Genomic DNA, 23363 nt, shown 5'->3' with positions numbered 1-23363 from the left:
GCATTTAGAAAGTAAGTGGATGAACTTTGAAAATATTAATACATAAAGGCATGGTGATCTTTCATTTATGGTGGTATTTGAAATTCTTTTTCAAATAAATTTTGTTTTTAAAAAATTAGCTGAGTTAATAAAGAACTAACAGCACATACTGACACAGATGTGGCAGCATCATCATGGTAGCAGACAACTGTCTGCAGGTTGGGAAGCATTGGCCGGGCTAAAGTCTTGCCTCTGGCTGGTTAGGATGTGGCCTAACCCCTAGGGCTACGGGAGCATTTCATGTTGCCTTAGATTCCTCTGCTATTTCCTCCAGAATTGTCTGGGTCCATTTATGAAGAGTCTGAGATAAGATATTCACATTTGGGAAGAAGAGTAAACAGTATATGAAAAATTTTTGGGCTAGTTTTTCAACCTTTTTATGACAGTAATTACTAAAAAATGAAAAGTTAAAGAATGAAAGCAATGCAACTAAGGAGCCCGCCTGCCACAACTGAGACCTGATGCAACCAAATAAACATTAAAAAAAAAAAAGGAATGAAAGCAAATATGAGAAAATGTACTAACTTTATATCAATAAACCAAAAACCAACATCTAAGTAAATGGATGTTTTCCAGGGAATTATAAGTTAAAAAAAAAACTTATCAAGACATTTTTTAAAAACCCGAATGAAAAGATTAATGTTCTTTAGCACACACAAAAAATAAAACACTTTCCAGAGCATTCTGCCTGAATAGTCTAACTCTGACACCAAAACCAAGCAAGGTGCACAAAAAACAAACATAAACAAGACAAAACAAAGTCAACTTTTCAAGTGAAATCCAGTAGTGAACTAAAATAATACATTATGATAGAGCAGGATTTAAAGATAAAATGCAGATATGGTTGAATAACTGGAAATTTCAAAAGTAATTTAGTACTTTATTAGATTAAATATGAACAAAAAACTCTAGGAAAGAAAAGCAGTATCTTTAATTTTAATGCAAGCTGCAATAACATTCAAAAGAAATGCTTCTAATCTTTCATTGTAAGATAAAAAGCAAGTAAAAAAATGCCATTATCATAACATTCCTGGCGTCCTAACCAATGCAATAGGAAAAGAATAAGAATTAAGAGGTATACACATTGGCCAAGAGAACGACTCACGCAGATGTCACGACTGCCTATTTAGAAAATCAAAGTGAAGTAACTGAAAAGCTATTAGAACTATTAAAAAGAGTTCTGTAAGGTGACTGGATGTAAGGAAGAAATTAAAAGCACTGTTACATACATACAGCACACCTGTTAGAAAATGTAACAACAAAAAAGACCCCATTCAAAATCAAACAAAAGGTGTGAAATACCAAGCAACAAACTTGGCAAAAAAATGTAAGATTTATACAATTAAAATGATGAACTTTTACTGAAAGACATAAAACAAATTAATGGAGAAGTGTTAGTTCACTTGATAGAAAATGACGTAGCAGTTAGCTATTCATTTGGTGACAACATTAGATGCCTAACACGTGCAATTTGGGTAATATATGAAAAATTGTTCACACCTTGCTAGTAATAAGGACATGCAAATTAAAATAAGTTTATTGTTTGTTCAGATTGGTAACAGTAAGAAGTGAAAAAATATGCTATGTTTTTGAGGCTGTGGGGAAAACCGGCCCCTTTCATGCATAGCTAGTGAGAATATACATTTTTGGAGGGCAACCTGACATGATACATTAAAGAAAAAAATAAGCATGAACTTTGACTTAAAAACTCCACTTCTAGGAATCTACTCTACTTAAAAATATACACCAGAGTACTACCTGCAATTGCAAAAACTGGGAACAATGTAAGTGTTCAGAGTTGGGTAACGGTTAAAGAAATTCTCATAGATTTATATTATGTGATTGTTAGAAGATGTATACGTATTGATGTGGAAGAATCTGTAAGACATTAAATTAAAAACAAAACTCAAATGCCAAAATAATATAATCCAATCCCACCCCATCCCACTGTGTATGCACAAGCTTATACTGCAGAGAAGTGTCTTAAAGGATATACACCAAAGTGTCAGTAGCGGTTGCCTTTGGGAAAAGGAGTGGAAGTGTGGGAGATGGGGATGGAGAGGAAGGGCTCAAGGCAGGGGCAGATGGTAAGGTGAGGGTTCTGTGTTCACTTTGTATTTAAACTGTTGGAATACATATTCACTTTTATAAAAGTGTCTTTAAAAAGTTTTATAATTTAACAAGAAAATAAAACCGAGTTGGACTAGAACATGATTTGGCTTCTCGGGAAGATTTTATTTGGACACGGGGGTTGCTTAGTAGATAAAGTTCTTTTGAGCACTACTAATCTGTAAATGAGTCATTTTATAAGTCAGCTATATCTGTGCCATTAGAGGGCAGGAATATTTTAACCTTGGTTAGGCTTCCTGTTCTACTTATACACGGTCACATACGTTCAGGAAGACAAATTAGTTTTAATGTTAACAATATACAAGAAAATGTATTGTGGAAAAAAGCATATGTGTGAAAGGTTAAATGACAAAAACTAAAAAATAATTGGTGATTTTGGAAATCTGCTTTTACCCTTCCATCTCCCACCCCAAGTGGCTAAGTAGGCATATTCTAGGGCCAAGGGCCACGTATAGAGCTGTTTATGACCAACACTGCCATTATTTAAAAAGTGGTGACAAGTTTACGGTTTAGACACTAATCCTACCTGATGAAAAAGTATAAAAACCTAGAACATCGACAGATTTTGATGTTGCAAATTAAATAATAAGAAATTAATTTCATCCTTAATGATCAGTTCAACTGCTGCGGTATTGCAGGGCAATCAGGCAAACTTTGTAAAGTTTCAGGAGACTAAAGTTAGCACTGCTCCATTCTCCAACAAAGTTGTTTTTTATTTAAGTTACTTTTTTCTAATACTTACTGGAAATTTTCCAGTTTATTTCAATCCCCCAGCTCTATCCCAGCCAAAACCATGCTTAATATGCCCATATTATTACAAGATAAAGATCCCAGATCCCCTGTGGCGAAAGAGTCCCCTGTCCCTGAATTTTGACCTACTTTAAAAATGACTGAACACACCTTTTGGATGAAGAGTTACACAACACATATTCTTCTTCCTTTCACTGCCATTTTAATAGAAAAAGAATATAAACTTCTATATTACAAAATATATTTCACATTTTTTTCAATAGAAACTTAAGAAACACTAACTTTTTAAAATAAATGGATGTTTAAAAGCAAATTCCGGATGGTACTGCATCAACGTGGGGAAAAAGTGCATTGGGGTACAAATACCCATTTGACTATGGGTACAAAGTATCAGTGAATACAGAGAAGAAATTCCAAGTGAATAGTGTTCTGACCACTATGATCTTTTGGTCACCTCACTTATGATTCAGAGGCTGATCTGCAGATCAGTTTCCCAAAATAAGCAGTGATTGTCTTCAATCTATTATTAAGAAAGTTTTGTTCTATTTCCACTTGCCCTCCAGGCCCAGCCAAGGACGCCACCTAAAAAGGGAACAGAAGGAAGTCACACATACATAAGCATGGTTTCAAAAGAAACCTTTCATTCAGACGCTTTATCAAATAATACAGCTCTGGCCCTTTATCTAAGTCTTTCTAATAAGGAGGCATCCCAAACGTTCACTATTACTTTCCAGGTGGGTATTAATGCAGTATGTGATGGCAGAAATACTTGCTTCAGACACTTCTGACATTACGGGTATGACCACAGTGCTGTGTCACTGTATAAGACCTAATCTCTCCAATGCCAGAAGTAACCAAACTTAGAGGGACAGAAAATCAACATATCGTTCCCAAATACCAGGTTTATTTATTAAGGTGGAATACATCAGAGAGCAAGACAGACCCCGCCCGACTTTCATGGGAGCTCCAGCCTCTACCACCCCCACCTTTTACTTCTCTAGGCGGGTGCTGTTCTCCCAGCTTGTATCACCTCCTCCGCCTGTTGCTCTTGTGTGTGTGTGTAGCTCTAAGTCTCCCACTCCCCCGTTTTTGTTGTGGTTAAATACATCACTCTTTTTGAGGTCTACCGTAGATGGCGACTAACACGGTTATTTGGAAGCTGAAAGCACCATCCCTCTCCACCCCCACAGACTTAACCTCAAAAGGATGCTTCAAATTAGCAATGCTTTGCCCGAAGTTCTTAGACAGAAAAGTTTTGTTCTGGTCCAACATTTCTTCATCCAACCTCTCAGGTCTGTTACTAGCAAACATACTCCCTCCTTGCCCATGATTACATCACCAGAGACCAGTTTGCCAGGGCAGCAGCGAGGATGAAGGGGAAGGGAACGCACGGAAGCCCGGGGACTCAGAGAACTGAAGACACGGGGTGCTGGAGACAGGGCTCCCCAGGTACCAGGGACCGGCATGAACGACAGAGACACCACCTCTGTAATTATGTCACTGTAATGGGCAAAACTGTAGCTGCGTATTTTGCAAAGAGAGGTGTTGTCGGTCTAGTTTGGTTTGGAGGTGAGAGATCTAATCTCGGTGGTATTACACATGCTCCACCAGCATTGAGTGGAAGGTAAGATTTATTGTACATCACCAGTAAGTATGTATTTTAAAGCATTTCAACTTCCTCTTAGAAAAACATCACAGATACAGAAATAGGGAAGAAGCAAAGCTCATTCTATAGTACACACTAAAAGACAAAAAAAAGAGAGGCTGTCCCACTAAGGCAGTAACAATGTCAATTTCAACCCGGCCCACAAAGAGAGGCATAAGAGACAGCTGTGTTTTCACCAATAGGAACAGATGACAGCAGAAGTGAAACACAGTATCTGTTACAAGGATGAGAAGCTCACATACATCCCACTGTTTACTAATGAGGCATATAATTATTCAAGTAGAACTAGAGCAGCAATTCTTAGGAAGAAGTGTTTTATTTTCTATTTTGATATCTTTATGTCAGTCTGATTTTTCACAAGGAAGGGCAAAATGAAGAATTTGTCTTTAACCAATAAAAGGCATTTTGACTAGTATACTTAAAATATAATTGTTTCACAGTAATTTTTCTATGAGTTAAGATACAACTTAAGTGCAGTATTTCTCCCATTCCTTTAAATAGTGATTTATCTAAAGAAAGTGAGACTGGCAAGCAGAAGTTTTCTCTGGGGGTGGGGTTAGGGAAGGAGAGAGGAAGAGGAAGGAAAGGAGGAGAGAAGAGGTGGGGTGAAGAGAAGCAAAGCAGAGCTGAAGCAGCAGCGAAAATCTGCCAGGACAGGGAGGGCAGAGAAAAGCAATCAGAGGCAAAGTTACATACCAGTTCTACCAATAATTTGCTGATCAGTATAGAAAGCCGTTAAGACAAGGTTTGGCTTCCTAAACCTAAAGAACAGGAATACTACCCATCTCTCTAAAAAGAGCACCCTGTAAGCCATAAATAGAATTACAGTAAAACAAATCTCTGAGAAGGTAGGGTTGCCTGGACTTGGGTGCTTTGGATAGAAAAAGGAATGAAGACCTCTTACGTGGGAGTTTTTGAGGTCTATTATAAAATAGTTATTTATAAATTATTATATAAAATAAAATATCTTATTCAACAACTACTGAATAAATAGCTTAAAGGTTTTGGTTCTAGGCAGTGGAGTGTAGCAAAACAAAACGAAACAACAAAACCCAAAGAATGTTGCCTTCCTGGATCTTACATTCTAGCCCAGATGATGGACAATCATCTAGCTCAGATGATGGACAATTAAAACAAGTATTGAAAATGCCTATCTAGTGTTTAGAAAGAAATTTTTATAAAACAACAAACTTAATATGTTACTTTAAGTGTTCTAATTAAAAATAATTTCTAACCTTAGCCTTTTTGTTTTTCTAATATTTTCACAAGTACATATGTTTTAAGGTTAGAATTCTAGAGTTGGAAGACTAAAAATTATGTAGTTCAAGCCATTAAATAATATTTTGTTTCAAGCAAACTTAATGCCATCAATTTCCGGCTCTCTTTGTTTTTCACTAGCAGGTTTAACTGACAAAATGTCATCTGGTTTCTTCCCCTTTCTTAAAGTTTAATAAATTGAGAGAGAAAGAGAGAGGAAAGGGGAAAGGAGAAGGAGAGGAAGAGGAAAAGGAAAAGGAAGGACAGAGGCAGCTCTGGACGACACGCTACATTTTTGCTATTGTACTTAAATATACTAGATTTACCAAAAGAAATCACAATTTGTTTGGGCTGGAACTAGAACTAAGAAATGAACTCTCATCAACTAGATTTCATGTCAGGCAATAAGGCTGTTCTTTGGGGACGGGGAAAAGAGACATGGGTAGAGATCACAATACAGGTAATAACTTTAGTGAAATAAAAGGTACCGTTAGAAGATTTAAGACTTAAATGAAGATTCAAAATTGCACTTTTTTGAAAAAGCAAACTGATTTAAAGTAAAAATACATGGTAACTGAATGAGAGAAAATAATTTCTAAACTGGATCCTCATGGAAAAATATATAATAAATACTTTATTATAAGAAAGATATAGAACAATTGGAACACTGAAAAAAATGTCCTATTACTGCACTGGAGAAGTGATTATTTCTGCAACATGCAGAATCTTGCTTAGAAGCAAATTATACCAAGTGAATAGGAAGAGTACTTTTTATGGGGCCTATGGATCTCTGTCAATTACAGTGACATAGCAAAAAGCATCTGAAATATTGGCTCTGACTAGAAACCTAATGACTACTGTATAGTACAGGGAACTCTACTCAGTACTCACTCTGTAATCACCTGTATGGGAAAAGAATCTAAAAAAGGGTGGACATAAGTATATGAGTCACTCTGCTGTACACCTGAAACGAACACAACATTGTAAATCAACTATACTCCAATAAAAATTAATTAAAAAAAAAGAAACCTAATGTCCAACAGACAAGCGTCTCACCCACAATTCCCTTTTGTCCTTAAGTTTCTTTTGTTACATCCAACTAATAACTTCACAAAAATAGAGGTTGGGCTAAAATATTTCTGATGAACAGTTCTCTGGGAAATAAAGTATTTTTTATCAATGGAAAACCAGGCAATACTCAAACTTATGCATATTTATTGAAATTAGTTCCATATCTCTGCACGTGGCAAATAGAAGTGAGATTTCTATGCTTAAGTGAATAAATCTTATTTTTTATTTTTTGCTGTTTTTCATATAACTCGAATCCTACCTCAGGCTCTCACAGACATTATTTCCTCTCTGTTTCTCTCTTCCTTCAAATATTTGTTTGTTGATTAAGACAAATAAGATTTTGAAAAGCCGTCACCGTCAGCAGGAGCACACTGGTGGCACGTCAAAAAAGTTCTCCTGGGCATCAAAAGCTCACCTACATCCATCTCTCAGGAGAAGGCTATGATGACCAGAGTTCACTAAGCTTGGTCCCTCACCCGTTACCAGAACAGGTACTGGAAACAGGAAGACTGTTCTTAAATTCAACAAGTTCTCTAAAGCACAACAGACTAGAGAACAAGGAAGCCCCTGGTTAACGGCACAGGACTTGTATACAGCTCTGTGTGTGGCATCCTTTATTGAAAAACTTATCCGGAGGAGGGAAGGATATACAAGCTTAGGTTCAGAAGCATTTGAACCTTCTCAATTAGCCTTAGGAGGCCAGCTTCACGGGCCCCCCCAAGAAACCGAATGTACATGCCGTACGAGAATGGATAATACTGCTCTGACGGGCCAGTGGCAAACTTTCCAAGGGAAAGGCTGGCTGCTAAACGTTACAAGCTGATCAGCTGTATCTTGAATCGCAACATAGGATTCAGCAGTGAATTTCACTAAGAACAGAGCTGGTCCAGAAACCTGGGTGCCGGTGGCTGGAAGAGAGAAGAGGAGCCCCGTGGCAGATAAAGGTCAGCAGCAAGCTGTCATTCTGAGGTGAAGTGTTAGCCCCCTGTGGTCCGTCTCACCAGTCAGGAGTGAAACAACCGATTCAGCAAAAATTCTAATTCCCTTCGCTTCTCTTGTCACCTCAACTTCTGTCCACGGCTCCCGCTCTCATGGTGGCCAACTCTGTGACTGGTAACGAGGACCTGGTCAGCAGGAGACACGAAGGCACTAACCGCGCCACGAGAAAGACCAGCAACTGCCTCACGTGCCTCGTTCACGCGTCAGTGCGGGCGGGCCGATGACCTGGCTTGCTCGCTGCAGAGCTGTCATGAGGATCCGGTGGAACGCGCAGGGCACGCTGCAAACTCTAAGTACGCATGCCACTATGACAAGGCTCCTATGTTGTATCTAAATGCAGGGGACAGTCCTTTGCAGGATGAGTGTAATTCTGTAGGATGAGTGCCCTGAGTTTTAAAGGCTGGGCATTTTCAGGGAAAGCAGTTTCAGAGTTACTACTCCCACAGGTACCGGAAGCGCAGTCCAGCTCTCAGCCCTCTTTCTGTTGTCTCCTGCTTCTGGGGTCCACACCTGGAGTTTAAGGGACCTCCAACTGTTGGGGTGATTTTGTTACCATATGGGTATAGTTTTGGCTACATGAACGTGCCGCCATCAGACCAGATTTCTACTACGGAAATTTCATTTAGAGCAATTTGACCCAATTTCTTATCAAGCTTAATATTTAGAAACTAGTATTTAGAAACTTATTCCTTTTATTGAATAAGCAGATTGCTATAATAGCTTAGAACTAGTATTTGCAAAGAAATTAGTGGTAAACTTTTATTGTACTCAGCCAAAAATCAAACACTAAAAATACTAATGAACTGAATTTTGTTATATTTAAAGTGTTTCCCCAAATAACAAAATTACCTAATAGTTTCCAGATCTATAAATAGTTTTAACTATTCAAATGCATATAATTGTATTATTCTTTTATATGGTAAGTTTTAGAAATGTTCCCTATAAATAAGTCCTCCCTCCCTACCTCACAAAATAAACCATTAGAAGTGAGATGACTGTGACACTTCCTAGACACTATGTATTGGCTCTGATGGGAGCCTCAAGAATTCTGCTGACTAGAAATGTCTCTGGATTAAACCTAATGTCAATTTCTATAAAGATACAACTTAAATAATCGCAGGATAAGTTTTACCTACAGTGTTGGGTTAATTTGTAAATATTTTCCTGCTCTATCAGGCAATAAAATAGGTGTGGTCTGGCCTGTTATCATGAAGCGTATGGGGAAGTCATGGAAGGGTGGAGCATGCCTACTAGACAGGCGCCAGGAAGGCCCTGGTTAATTTTCTCAACACAGCCCTTAGGGATGATGCTGAGTGTTGCCCTGCCCTCTGTACTGGTATGAACAAGTTATAAAGAAAAGTAACTTAAATTAATTTGACTTGAAAAGTACAAAGGCTCTCACTTTTCTGAGTCATCACATTTTAAGAGTTACGAAATCAAACAAAGATAAGGATGAAAAAAACAAACAAAAAACAAAAAAACAAGGATAAGGAGGCACTATATCAAGCTGACCAGGAGCCGCTCCTCTCTCTGTTCCCAGGTCTGTCTGGGAGACAGGACACCTCCTGTTCGACGTTCCACCCGCAGGGCTTTCATACAAACATGGTATCTGACAACCGTGTAGCTTCTCTGGGGAGACTAAGCATTCCACTCTATCCACAAACCTCTATCCACATCGTGCACGTTTACCACTTAAAAGAGAAGGTTCTCATGTTTGGGAAGCACGGTAAACCCGAAGCTAGTACCGGCTGCAAATCTATGGCCGTCAAAGGAAAGAAATGAAGGAAAACACAGCAAGATACAGGCGTCAAGCAGAAAGTATACAATGATCCCGCACTCCATCTACAGTGATTTCAATGAGTGAGATATACCTTGCCTCCAAAGAGCCTGAGTTTGACAGTGAGAGTCTGCATAACAAGGGACACATGTCCTGGAATGAACCCCAAACAGAGGAAGGGAATGAGAGACTGAGGAAAAAGGCGACCTGGAAAAATATTTTACTAGATCCTGAAAACAATGAGACTTGTTACTTATATGGAAAGATTATAAGATAACTTATATTTGTACTGAGTCCCCCGTCAGCTTAATTACCCTAAACATAACTGCTACCCAGAGTACAGATCTCCCTGGATGGGAACTTAACTGTTCTCGATAGGCATTTCTATGAGAAGAATGTAGGCTGAGTCTCAAACAGCAGAGATTCGTCAACTTTTAGAACCCAACACCCCATTTGTCAGTTCAGGTGGCTGTGATCTTCTAAACGCTCCTCTGCTCTTTCTACATCTTGGAGCACTGTCTCTTCTCTCATTTAAAACATCCTACATATGGATAGGTTGTCTTCATCTTATTATAAAAAGAAAAGGTGATCTCCCACTGTAATGTGATCTAAATTCAATACCAATATAATGCGCTTGAAATCTTAAGTTTTCTTTTTGACTTTTATTATTCTCTAGTGTCATGACTCCCTCTAGAGGTAGAAAATGTGAATGCACTACAAACCAGAATTCTGGCAGGGGTGTGAAGTAAACCAAAACGAAGGAAAAAAAGTTAACTTTCTCCTTGGGCAAGTGTTCATTTAACTAGAAAAAAATGTGCTCACTTGAACTTTCGCAAAAAATAGTGAATTTCCTATTGTCATTCAAGTACCCAAATACGCCCGTCTAATGTTTAATATAAGGATCATCTAGCCTCTCATGAGACTAGTTATGATGCATGTTATCTTTTTCAATTTTTTTTCTTTTCTTGATGCCTAATATTTACATACGAGAAAAAGAGAAGTATGGAACAGGCTCAGCCTTGTCTGGGACTCCAGAATGCAGATCTGAGTCACATGAACAGCAGGTATTAGGTTTAATATTCAATTTGATATAAAAATGCAAAAAGCAAGGGGCTAGTGCTTTTTCTTTTGTCTTGTAACAGCACAAAGTATTTGAGAGACCTAATGTTTAGATACAATGGCTCACGGGTAGACAACAGGCAGCAAGATCTAAGAGCAGCCCCTTCTAACTCACAGAGTAGGGGCTCAGACTTGTTAATTCTATTTCCTTTTCTTTTAACCCAGAGAATCTCAACTCTGGCAGCACATGACAATCACGTGGGGGGTTTTAAAAAATTATGCTTGGGTCTCATCCCAGAAAATAAATTAGAGACAACCTTTCTCAGTAGACCTGAGTCTCAGTAGTTTAAAAAAGCTACTCAGCTGTTATGTAAAACTCTTAGAAGAAAACACAGGGGAAAATCTTCAAGACATTGCATTTGGCAATGATTTCTTGGATATGACATCAAAAGCACAGGCAACACACACAAAAATCAGATAAGCTGAACTTCATCAAAATTAAAAACTTTTGTGCAGCAGAGAGCACTATTAAGGGAGTAAAGAGGGAGTTCCCTGGCGGTCCAGTGGTTAGGACTCTGCACTTTCACTGCCGAGGGTCAGGGTTCGATCCCTGGTCGGGGAACTAAGATCCCATAAGCTGCTTGGCGTGGCCAAAAAAAAAGTAAAGAGGCAACCCATGGGATGAGAGAAAATACTGGTGAAGCATATAGCCGATAATGGATTAGTACTCAGAAGATACGCACATGAAAAGATGGTCAACATCACTTGTCGTTAGGAAAATGCAAGTCAAAAGCACAATGAATATGTATATGTATGGCTGATTCACTTTGTTATAAAGCAGAGACTAACACACCAATGTAAAGCAATTATACCCCAATAAAGATGATTAAAAAAAAAAAAAAGCACAATGAGATACCACTTCACACCCATTAGGATGGCTATTACCGAACAACAACAAACAGAAAGTAACAAATGTTACTGAGATTGTGGAGAAATCAGAACTCCTGGGAACTGCTGGTGGGAATGTAAAATCGTTCAGCTGCTGTGGAGAACAGTAAGGTGATTCCTCAAAAACCTAAAACTAGAGTTACCATGTGATCCAGCAATTCCACTTCTGAATCTATAACCAAGTCAACTGAGAGCAGGGACTCGACTAGATATCTGCACACCCATGTTCACAGCAGCCTTATCCACAGTCAAAAGGTGGACCATGGACCCTAAACGTCCGTGGACGGATGAATGGCTAAACGAAATGCAGTGTGCGCTGACAACAGAATGCTACTTAGCCTTACAAATAAAGGAAATTCTGACACGTGTTATAACACGGATGAACCTTAAGGACATTACACTGAGTGAAGTAAGCCAGACACAAAAGGACAGATATTGTACGATTCCACACACACGAGCTATGTAAGTATGAGGTATGCGTGAGTAGTCAAATTTACAGACTCAGAGTAGAATGGTGGGTGTCAGGGGCAGGTAGTGGAGGGATGGGCAGGTAGTGTATAATGGGTGCAGAGTCGCAGTTTCAGCAGGTGAAAAGGTCCCGAGACGGACGGTGGTGATGGCTGAACAACAACATGAATGTATTTAACACCATGGACTGTGTGCTTAAAAATGACTTACGGTAAATTTTGTCATGTATATTTTACCACAATTAAAAAAACGAAAAGGCCACTCAGGTGAGTTAATTTGCAGCCAGGTCTGAGAGAGACCCAGTGCTCCAAAGATTAAGCACATGAACCAAAGACGGGGAAGTGTGACACGCTAGAATAAGAGTACGTCCAATACAAGTAAGTACTACTGCTTTCTGAGAGGAGGAAGAGAAAAAAAATCTACAATCTGGGATGTGTGTTTATAAATTAAATCCTGTCATTTTACAAAAAAAAAACACATTTTTTTGGGGGGGAGGCCGTGCCGCACGGCTTGCGGGATCTTAGCTCCCCGACCAGGGATCGAACCCGCGCCCCCTGCATTGGAAGTGCAGAGTCCTAGCCAGCGGACCGCCAGGGAAGCCTCCATTTTACAAATATCAAAGCTGTCTATTCTCTCCTCTAGAGAAAGCATGACACCTTTACCTATTGGTCCTCTTCAGAATCTTAGTAATGTTTGCATTCTTTCCACGATGACTTTATGACAAGATCTTCTAAGTAACAGACACACGACTTTTTGAGGGTTTATGGGCTAGACGCACTGTGAAAAATGCTTTATCCCTTATTTCATTTGTTCTTCAAAACCACCACTAACAAGTGGCAGGGCGGAGACGAAACTCGGGTCTGACTCTCAGCGTCTCTTTTCGTTACCGGACATTAGCCACACACTCCCACTGCCACGTCACTCATGTTCCGACCACCTTCTCCTCGGCTCCTCCAGCCAAGTCTGCTTTAGCTTAAAGTCCGGTTTATCTGCCGTATGTATCATCCCGGGCCTTTCCTGAAGTCATCCGGCAGAAAGCCAGGGATTTAATCTCTGCCTTGCTTAGGAGAAGGCTGCGCTATCACTAGCTTGTAATCCGGGGAAGATGCTGAACTAGCGCGCCTGCTGGCTCCTGTAAGACAGGTCTGGAGATGCAACAGAGGGAAACCACCAAACAAAAGAAACCTATGGAGAGACCTGGGGTGGCGAGAGAGAGAGAGAGAGAGAGAGAGAGAGAGAGAGAGAGAGAGAGAGAGAGAGAGAGAGCGAAAAACTTGTGTAGGGGAGGGCAGTGCCTCTGGCCAGGGGCAGGAGGCAGTGGCTGTGGGAATTGAAAACAGGAGGAAGGAACACAAGGAACGTGAAATTCTGCTCTCGCTCTTCCCCGCCCATCGCCGTGGCCTCGCTCAACAGCGTCTGTGCCGCGCCTGCAGAGCTATAGCTGGAAAGCGAGGGCGGCTGAAGAGAAGCTCTGACGTGAGAAGCTGAGAGAAGCAGGTGGGGACCCGGCCCTGGCAGCTGCCCTCTCCCACCCTGCTCTCCAGACATTCTCCAGACATCCTCGGGCTGATGCCGGACACTCTGTGGTGAAGGAGTACAGCCTTCAATCGCTGCTTTTGCCCAGCCCCCTCCCCAACTGCAGTCCTGAGCTGGCGGGTTAGCAACCCCAGAGCTCACCCACCGCCACCCCTGCTGGTGGTCACTGGGGTCCACACAGCCTTAGATAGCGGTTCGCAACCCAGGATGCACATCAGAATGACCCAGGAAGCTTAAGAAACTGGTTAGATCGATTTCGGGGATGGGGCTCGGAGAGTCAGTTTTTTACAAATGCCCAATGATTCTAAAGGGCAGCGAGGTCTGACACTCACTGGATTCTGGCCTGGCCTTTCTCCTTCTGCATTACTCGAGAATAGCCAGTAGGCACTAAAATAAGATATCTGAGGACCACGAGTGCTTCATGGAAGAAAAGCAAACAGGCCTAGAAATTATATCAAACGCAGAAAGGATACAAAAGATCCATGATTTAAACTTCTTACAATAATAAAAATATTCGAGTGCAAAAGAAGAAAACAAAACACAATGCAGAAACATTAGGTGTAAAGAATATAAAAAACACAACAGATGGGATAGAGAGAATTTATATATGCGAGGAATGAAGAGCAGACTGAGGTAATCTCCCAGAAGGAAAAAGGAGACAAAACACCAGAAAATACAGTTATGGGAGACTAAGATCCACGTAACAGATGTCCCGAAAAAGGAAAAAAGATGGTGAGAACATAGTTGAACAAATAATGGAGATAATGTCTCCAGAATAAAGCATGATGAACAAAGCTCAGTGACAGAGCTGGCTCTCAAGTACCAAATGGGAGAGAAAGGAAAAACCGGCACCCAGCAACACTGGAGTAAAATTTAAATATCAAAGACAAAAGATTTTCAGTAGAATGCTTCGCACAAAGCAGACATGTAATAAGCGCTTATAAAAAACACCAACAAAAGCATGAAATAAAGACATCATCAAATCTTTGTGAGGCAGCTATTATTCTAGGGAAAAAACCCAACATGTTTAAAATAAATGTTTACGATAAGAGCGCAACAAGGACATCTGAATGTTAATCAAGTGTCCTATGGTTAAAACTGTTCCTGGACACATGGAGGTTTTATTTGTCTGTGGATTTCTATCTAGGCTGCCATTCTGAGGAATACCTAAAACCTATTCTCAAGGTAGGCTGCAGTAAAGAGATCTCGGCTAGGCTAGGTGTAGACATGTGAAACACAACACATTCATCCTTTCAGGACACGGAATGAAAAGCCCAGAGTGCTCTGTTTATGTTTATGCAGGCCAGGAGCCGTGGAGACGAACAGGATGAAACAGACATGGATTTAACTGCTAAGCACTTCCAGTTTTCTAATAATAGTCAAAAAGCCAGGGACTTCTCATAAACATGTTCTCAAGTAAAGAAAGACCCTGTATCTTTTTCGGTCCAATCTCTGTAACAGTCACACAAGAGGCTCATAGAAGTTCTTCAGTAATGGCTTACCTGGTCGATATTAGCATTTCTTGGAAGAAAATAAATGATATTATTCGTGATCTTCTGGGAAAGTCTGAAAATTTCAAAGGTGGACAGTAGTTAAGGAAAAGTAACAAAAACAGTAGTTAATTTCTGATCAGAGATATATTCTTCACTTACTACATCATAACCCAAATGTACTCCGATATGTAACAATACCCTCTAATGGGACCTAAAAGAGAATTAAGTAGCATACTGTCCCTGATGGGTCAGGGATTAGAGGTTAAATCTATTTATTCAATTATCCTAGTGGTAGGAAACCAAGAGCCGGAGACACACATTCTTTCTTTCGGCCATTTCCTAGGTTTTGTGACAACAGGAAAGCACAATACCCCCCTTTCTAGTAAAGAGTAAAGACAAGTAACTCTGTCCACTGTATTTTTCTAAATTTTACTTAGCAATTTAAAACGCAATTCCTGTTAGAGTCATACGTGACTCCTCTGGGGAGTAGAGATAGAGAAAGGGACAAATAAGAAATGGTATTCTTTATGAAACAAGGGTTTGCTTCAGCATCCTGGAAGAGTAACAGGGAAACTTTGGAGACACAGAGGATTCAAGTCAGAGTGAGCTGAAGAAAAGTTAGGGGATAGTCATCCAGACTCTAGGGACAGGTCTTGAGGAAACCCCCATTTCCAGACAATAATTCCATGCAATTAATGCCTTTTAGTTCTTGTTTTGTAATGGTACAATTGGAGAGCAACCAATGGAAACATAACCTCGCAGTTACATAAATATAACGTAACTTTTGGAGATCACTCACCAGTTAATTTTTATGCAAAACAAACTGGAATCTATCAAGTGCTATCAGCTGATAGCTCTCCTCTTCACTAATGTCTTATCACACACACACACACACACACACACACACACACACACACACCCTTCCTCTCCAGAACCACTGCTTGAGGAAACTCTAAGGGCTTCCGAAGGATATCCATCAGGGGACATCATGGTGCTGATGTCAAAGATCTCGGCGGTGGCGTAGTCTGGTCCTCCCCAAGGCGGGCTGAGAAACACGACGTCAGCCTTTAAATGAGAAGCCAGCTGCAGGAAGTCTCCACAGATGAACTCAATCTTGTCCGCTACCCCGTAAATTTCTGCATTATGGCGAGCGAGATCGATCTTAACAGGATCAATATCGACGGCGATCACTAAAGTGGGAACAAGAAAGATGAGTTCAACGATGCTGATTATTAGTTATATGGACTAGTTCATCTTCTGAGCAGTCGGTTTATTTTCTGTGCAAGACCCTTTTTAAAAGACTTTTTAAAGGGAGATTAGGCCATATATATGAGAGAGAGAATTAAACATTTTAAACACTTGTGTGGTACCCAGAAAATGTGACTGAAGGGTGTGGCCTTCAGAGCTGCCTCAGTCAGCCTGCTGGGCCAAGGCAAGTAGTGACGGTGGCCACCCAGCACCCACCGAACCCGGTCTGTGGTCAACACCGTGCTCTGTGCTGTGGACAGCCGAGCGGCAAACACTTGGGAAGGTGATGGCTGCATGGAAAGCCTATAAAAGATTTCAGATAAGACCAATTTCCTCAAAATGAGGCAACTTCCAAAGGAAGCCAAATTTGACAACTTCTACTGAAAGGCAAAATAAAACACATTTTGACAAACCGATATAGCCAACTTATGAAGAAGAGATGTAAAAACATCTGCTGGTGACGTTTAATGAGACATTTTAGGTAGAGGGAACAGATGTTATGTTTTCACCACACGGGCTTTCATTTAATTTACTGCAATTTCGTAATTAGCAACACAAACCTAAGTTAATTCCGGCTCACTCGTGTCTTGCAGTAAATCGCTCAAGTGCACCTGTACGTGCACCAGGATGTTAGTGGCAATATTTTGTACCTGCAAGGGCTAAGTGGAATCCTGATACATACACCGTGGTTGTCAAGGAAACAACCGCATTCCAGAAAATACCGGTTTCAAAATTTGTTAATGCTTTTGAGAAATAATGCACTGAAGAAATCACTTGAACAATGAATATAAGCCCCAGTCATGCTGCAGAATCATGCATCTGCAACTTTTTTGTTCTAAAAAAAAAAATTCATATTTATAAACGAGAAAAATGTCCTTTTTAGCTGCTTAATCTGCTACATTTATAGTACAGAGACAGATGCAAAGATATACTGACAATAGCAAAAACTCAACAGAAAAAAATGACTTTCAACACCAGATGTATTCAGTTAGTTGTCAAGTTTTCATCTGCGCTCCCCTCGGAGGCCGGCTTTGTTGTCAGGCCTAAGAGAGTGCAAAGCAACTCAATCTAGCACGTGAAGGAAGTGCTGACAAACATTGGTAGATACTACGTAGAACTGTGCTGTCCAATAATGGCAGCCACTGGCCACATGCGGATATTACCTTTAAATCGATGCCAATTAGATACTATTAAGAATTTAGATCCGCAGTCATGCTGCCAAATTTCAAACCCTCGATCGCCGCATGTGGCTAGTGGCTGCCATGCCGGACAGTGTAGATACATTTCCATCATTACAGAGAGTCCTAATGGGCAGACCTGATACAGAGCCACTGGCATTCGTATAAAGGGGGAAAAAAAACTTTAATAGCAGAATGCAAACTCTGGGAATTCTAACCATTCAGTTGAGAACCTGCAGAGACAGCAGCTACGTGGGTGGAAATCGGTCTGACACAAAGGGATCGTGCCGACTGCACACGCCATTTTCTCATGTGTCTGCACACACGCGTGCATGTGTACAGCTGACCCCTGAACAACACGGGTTGCAACCACACAGGTCCACTTATAGGTGGGTTGCTCTTACTAGACGTGTAGGACAGGACCACGTGATCTGCGGCGGGTTGAATCTGCGGATGCAGAACGTCGGTACAGAGAGCGGACCATATGTTACGCTCAGATCTCTGACATGGGGGCGGGCAGCGTCAGTGCCCCTAAGCCCTGTGTTGTTCAAGGGTCAAGTGTGTGTGTGTGTGTGTGTGTGTGTGTGTGTGTAAAGAGTAACTGATTACATGCATATGTGTGTACACACACACACACACACACACACACACACACGCAAAACTGTACTTCAAACTCCCTGCCCCAGTGGAGTCAGCTCACCCACACTAGGGCAGCACCCACCACGACTGTCAGAGCATCCGTGAGCTCCTACTGCTTCGGGGAGGAGGTCCCGGGACACCACGCTATGAACACACTGAGGACTCCTGAGCTTCTGGCTCACAGGCTGCACCCGGCAGGGGTGGAGTCTGGATGTGCCTCCTTTTCTTCCCAGGGGCTGGAGATCTGTAGGTGTGAGTGATGGGGCCGTGATGGAGTCGGGCAGAAGCAGTCTTCTTTAGCTTGGGACCCACATTAGACATTTTCCTCTACCAAATGTGCACTAAGCTACAGAGAGCCTTGGCAACAGACCTGTATTCGTAGAAATACAAAACTACAATATGGACTGTTTCTGTAATATTCTGAAAAAATTTCCAGATCTATCTGCTGTTTTATCAGAGGGCAGATATTTTAATTCATGTTACAGTACAATGCCAAATGAAGACAGATTTTACAACTTTTGAGGAAAAAATCATTTCCATGCAATAAACACTGATTTGAGCTCACAGGAATGGCTTATCTGGCAAAGGCAGAGAAGAACTTTAAGAGAAAGTAGTAAATTCAGGAAAAACAAGAAAGTAACTACTATTCCAGTAAATATGAAAACAGCTTTCATCCAGTCTCTCAGGAGACCACACAAAGACAGCAAATGTCATGACGCTCTGGAGCATCGGCCTGACTGCATGAGGGCCACAGTCCATCAGCACTGGTCTTAAAGTCAATGTTGGGCTGCCTTTCACCATTTCCTAGCTCCTATATTACGCTTTCCAGAATCATGTTTTCCTAGTTAACATAAAGAACTTTATATAAATCAATAAGACAACTGAAATCTACTGAAATGGGAGCTTTATATATAAAGACATTGGTGAAAAAAAGCATCTTCAGAGTATGACTTAACAGTTGCTATCTCTAAAATATCACATTATACTACATTTCAAAAAGAACTGCGAAAGAAAGGGGATATCAGATACAGAGAAAGCCAAGTAAAAGCCCCGGCCTCCCGACTCCGCTAAGTCAATTTGGGCAGGCTGTCCAGTTCCATAAAGCCTTCTTTCCCCTGGGAAACAGCACATGTTCTGCCTACTTGACACAGCTCTTAGCAGATATATACTGATATATCAGTAGTTTAACAGAGGTTTTCTTTCTTGTGATTCTGAAGTCAAACAACCATGAGGACAGTCCAATAGTTAAAAGGTTCTTAGTGTCTTAGGATGTCAGAGCTGAAAGATATCACAGAGGTTCTCTCAATTTAATGTCTCCTTTCAGTTAAGGCTAAAGGATGTCCAAGGTCAGCCAGATGGTGAGGGGCAGAGCTGGGAGTCCCTGCCTACTCTTCCCTTCTTCCAAAGAACAGTCTCCCATTTTCACATTTTTAGTTTTACATAATGCTATAATCTTGGCTCCGCCAAGCTGTGTCTGTGTGATCTTGGGCAAGTTACTTTATCTTTTATTTCTTGGTTTATTTGTGAAACACAGAAAGTAGTAAAAGATACATATCACAAGATTGCTGACTAAATGGATACATATTAAGCACTTAAACCAGTATACAAAGTGTACGCTTAATATATGTCAACTATTATTGTTAAATATTTGGCATTAAATTATTAAATCTCAGTAGAGATAGGCTGAAGCAAAATGAAGCCTTTACTGAATAAGGCGAAATTAATTAATGAATAAACTGCCGATGACCACTTACCTCTCTTTCCTGTTAAGGCAAACTGAATGGTATTTCCTCCAACTCCACAAAATGCGTCGACTACGGTGTCACACTGGAAGGACTGGCTGACCCTGCCGGCAATGTGCTCAGCGATCTTCTCGGGTGTAACTGAAAACCAGCCCTCTGCGAAGGGAGAGGGTTTCTGTTATGACATTCAGTGGCAAGAAGCCAAGCCAAACACAAACATAGCAAACATTATTATATACTAAATGCTTAAAAGAAAACACTTAGTTTCTCTTTTCAAAAAATTATATATTATCTAGTTTGAAGGAAAAGGTCTAAGGATCTTGTTATACAAGGGGCAGTATCATTCCCAGACCCAATTTCCACAGAAACAACCACCTCAATTCTTGCCTGATTCTTTTGCAATATCCCTCCAACAACTGAATGCAATTCTGATTTTTCTGTCTGAAGTATTAACAACTGACTACCTATCATGGAAAATGGAAAGTTAGCTATTTTAATTGACCAACTCCCCAGACTTCACCGAGGTTCCTAATTATTTAATTCCTGGAGGGGAAGCAGTGAACTGCATCTGTACGGGACACTTAGCAAAATCTGCACATGTCTAAAGGGTCAGAAAAGCAAGGAAGTGACAGCAAGACTGCAGAGCTGTAGGCTCAGCAGAACCTTCATCATTTTCAGAAATGAGGTCCCATGTCCACTCCACAGAAAAAAGGACACTGCCCTCCTTCTTTCCCAATAGAAGGAATTTACGTTTTTCAGAAAGATATTCCACTGAACAAAATGATGCACCGATTTTCCTGTTCCCTTTCTTCATCAAAACTTTAAATGGCTCCTCATTGCTGGAAGAATAAAAACATAAACTCCTTTTATAGAATTAAAAGCTTTTCTCCAGTCTTATTTCCCCAACAAACTCTTATGTACTCTCCCTGATACAAAACATTTTACAAGTAATTTTAAGAGGCTCAGAGAAGCCCTGAAACTCCACACAGATCAATACCTCCTGATTTGGACAGTTAATAAAGACCAACGTTTAGGTATAGCCCCAGCGTGAAAGCAAGCCTCAGTTTGCGCAACTGAGTTTAAGTTAGCTCTTCAAGGTCACGGTAGGAAAACTTGAGAAAGAATTCAAACTTTCCAGTGTTAATTCATTTACTTACATCTTTCTGCACAGAACACAGATGTTCTGTTTAATAATCTATCAATTGCTTTTGCTATCTATCCTAAGATGCAAATAATACAGATTAAACCTGAGTCTGAAGTTTAAAAAACACATATGTACCCAAATTGAGAGACACTGTAGAAAATAACCGGCAGCTGCTCTCTGGAAAATGTCAAAGTCATGAAAGGCAAAGCAGCTCAGGAACTATCCCAGATTAAGGGAAACTAAAGGAACATGAAAATAAATGTGATACCTGACCCTATACTGGAAGAAAAAGAATGCTATAAAGGACATGATTAGTACAACTGACGAAACTAGAGTACGGATTTGTTGATTATGATATTGGAACAATGGGAAATTTGTAACTTTATCATTGTCACATAAAAATATCACTGTTCTTAGAAAATACACACCAGAGTACTTAAGGGGTAGGGGCCACTGGATCAGAAAACATACCTGCATACATGCATACAGAGAATGAAAGAGCGAATGTGGCAGAATGTTAAAAACAGCTCAGTCTGAATGAAGGGGATATGAAAATTTCTTCCTATTCTTGCAACTTTTCTATAAGTTTGAAATTATTTCAAAATGAAGTTAAAAATTACATATACACCTTACCTCTGTCTAATTTAATCCCATCGTCGAAGCGAGAGAAGAGCCTGTATCTCTGGGCCCAGTACTTCGCCAGCTCGGGCACAGCAGTGATCTCAGGAGGCAGACCAATCCCCTTTCTGTTCTTGCTTTTCTTCTTCTTCTTCTTCTTCTTCTTCTTATTTTCAGCTACAATAAAAAAATAGAAATGACACAGATGCTCACTATAGAAAGAGGAAGTCACAGGTGAATTTATCTAAAGTGTGGCCACGGTAAATAACTACAGTTTGGGACTGCGCTCCAGCACATGTATGCAGCCACCGGAGGTTGGAGGGCACCTGGAAACAGCACTGGCTTCAGGTTATAGCCTCCATTTTGCCACTTCTTGGCTCCTTGAGCTTGGAAAAGTAACCCAGGTTCTCTAAGTTCCAATTTTTAATTCCTCAAAAAGAATGAATGAACGGGTAGCATTTTAGCTACTTACTTCACAGCGTTGTTAGGAGATGTGGAGAGGTACTATTATAGGTATAAAAGCTATTACATAAGTGTTTCTTAGATAAAGTTGCTTTAGTGGGTGAATGATGGAAATTCAAGCATTTCCCTTCCCTTCTTTAAAACAAAAGCTCCCAAGGACTGATTAAGCTCTAACTCTCAGCCACATCAATCCTCTGAACCTAGCCATGACCTGCAAGTCCTACGGCCTCTGAGAAATTGAAACAGTGGTCACTAGCTCCATTCAATGGAAAAGGATCTCATTCATTCACATTGACTTATTCTTAGATAAATGATTTTTATTTGTTTGGTTATTTGGTTTCAGTTCTGAGCAGATTCGATGCGGCAACTTAGAAAGACAGGAGTGCTGTCATACCTAAGTATGATGACAAGAATTGATGCTCACAAATAATAAACATTAAACACTGAAATGGTCCTCAAACAAAGGACTGTGTCCTAATACAGTCACCTGATCAGTGCAAATAGCAAAAGGGGCCATCAGTAGCAAAGTGCAGTGAGTTTCTCAAGAGAGGAGACACTAAGATTTTGAGGCAAAAACGCCTCATTGTGCAAGACCATCCTGTACAGGACTTAACATTAAGTAATCTAAAGTACGAAATGCCAGAATCCCCCAGATCGACCTAACCCATCTTCCAAATACCCGAGATGGTGGTATCACTCCAGGTGAGAACACCAGCCTCGTGACAAGTGGCGCTTAGGGAGCTAGGGTAGGGTGGAAAAATGGGATTTAGAAACCACACAACTTGGTAGCAAGTTCTAGCTTTGCCACTTACTGGCTGGGTGATGTCGGGCAAATTTCTTGTTTTCTCTAAGCTTTACTTATTTATAGAACAGGGATAATTTCACCTATCTCAATGGGCTACTTTACAGATTAAAGGAGAATAAGGATTCTCATTTCAGAACTCTGCAAGTGCCACGTGAACATCAGTTGTACAATGGCAATAAAAATATTAAACTACCTTAAGTATGCTGTTTAGAAAGGCAAAGAAATATATAATACAAAGATCACAGGTTTACACACACACACACACACACACACACACACACACACACACAGGAAAGAAAAATCAAGATTCAAATAAGGTATTTTGCTCAATACT

The 23363-nt window shown here is 40.4% G+C and overlaps 1 protein-coding gene across 1 annotated transcript in view; it reads right to left on the bottom strand.

The window, feature by feature from the left end:
* Positions 1–946: 946 nt before the first annotated feature.
* TGS1 (trimethylguanosine synthase 1) overlaps positions 947–23363 on the bottom strand; it is a 37996-nt gene continuing 15579 nt past the window's right edge. Inside the window, exons 9-13 of the mRNA XM_024742638.1 lie at positions 21778–21939; positions 20013–20156; positions 16167–16383; positions 15203–15281; positions 947–3501 (exon numbers count right to left, since the gene is read on the bottom strand). Coding sequence (XP_024598406.1) covers positions 3379–3501; positions 15203–15281; positions 16167–16383; positions 20013–20156; positions 21778–21939 — 725 coding nt within the window. The 3' untranslated portion in view covers positions 947–3378. The remainder of the gene's footprint in view (positions 3502–15202; positions 15282–16166; positions 16384–20012; positions 20157–21777; positions 21940–23363) is intronic.

The sequence above is a fragment of the Neophocaena asiaeorientalis genome, unplaced genomic scaffold (genome assembly GCF_003031525.2).
Source record: "Neophocaena asiaeorientalis asiaeorientalis breed wild unplaced genomic scaffold, Neophocaena_asiaeorientalis_V1.1 scaffold226, whole genome shotgun sequence".
NCBI classification, from domain to species: domain Eukaryota; kingdom Metazoa; phylum Chordata; class Mammalia; order Artiodactyla; family Phocoenidae; genus Neophocaena; species Neophocaena asiaeorientalis.
Note: the sequence above shows the minus strand (reverse complement) of the source record. Positions and strands in the feature narration are given on the sequence as shown.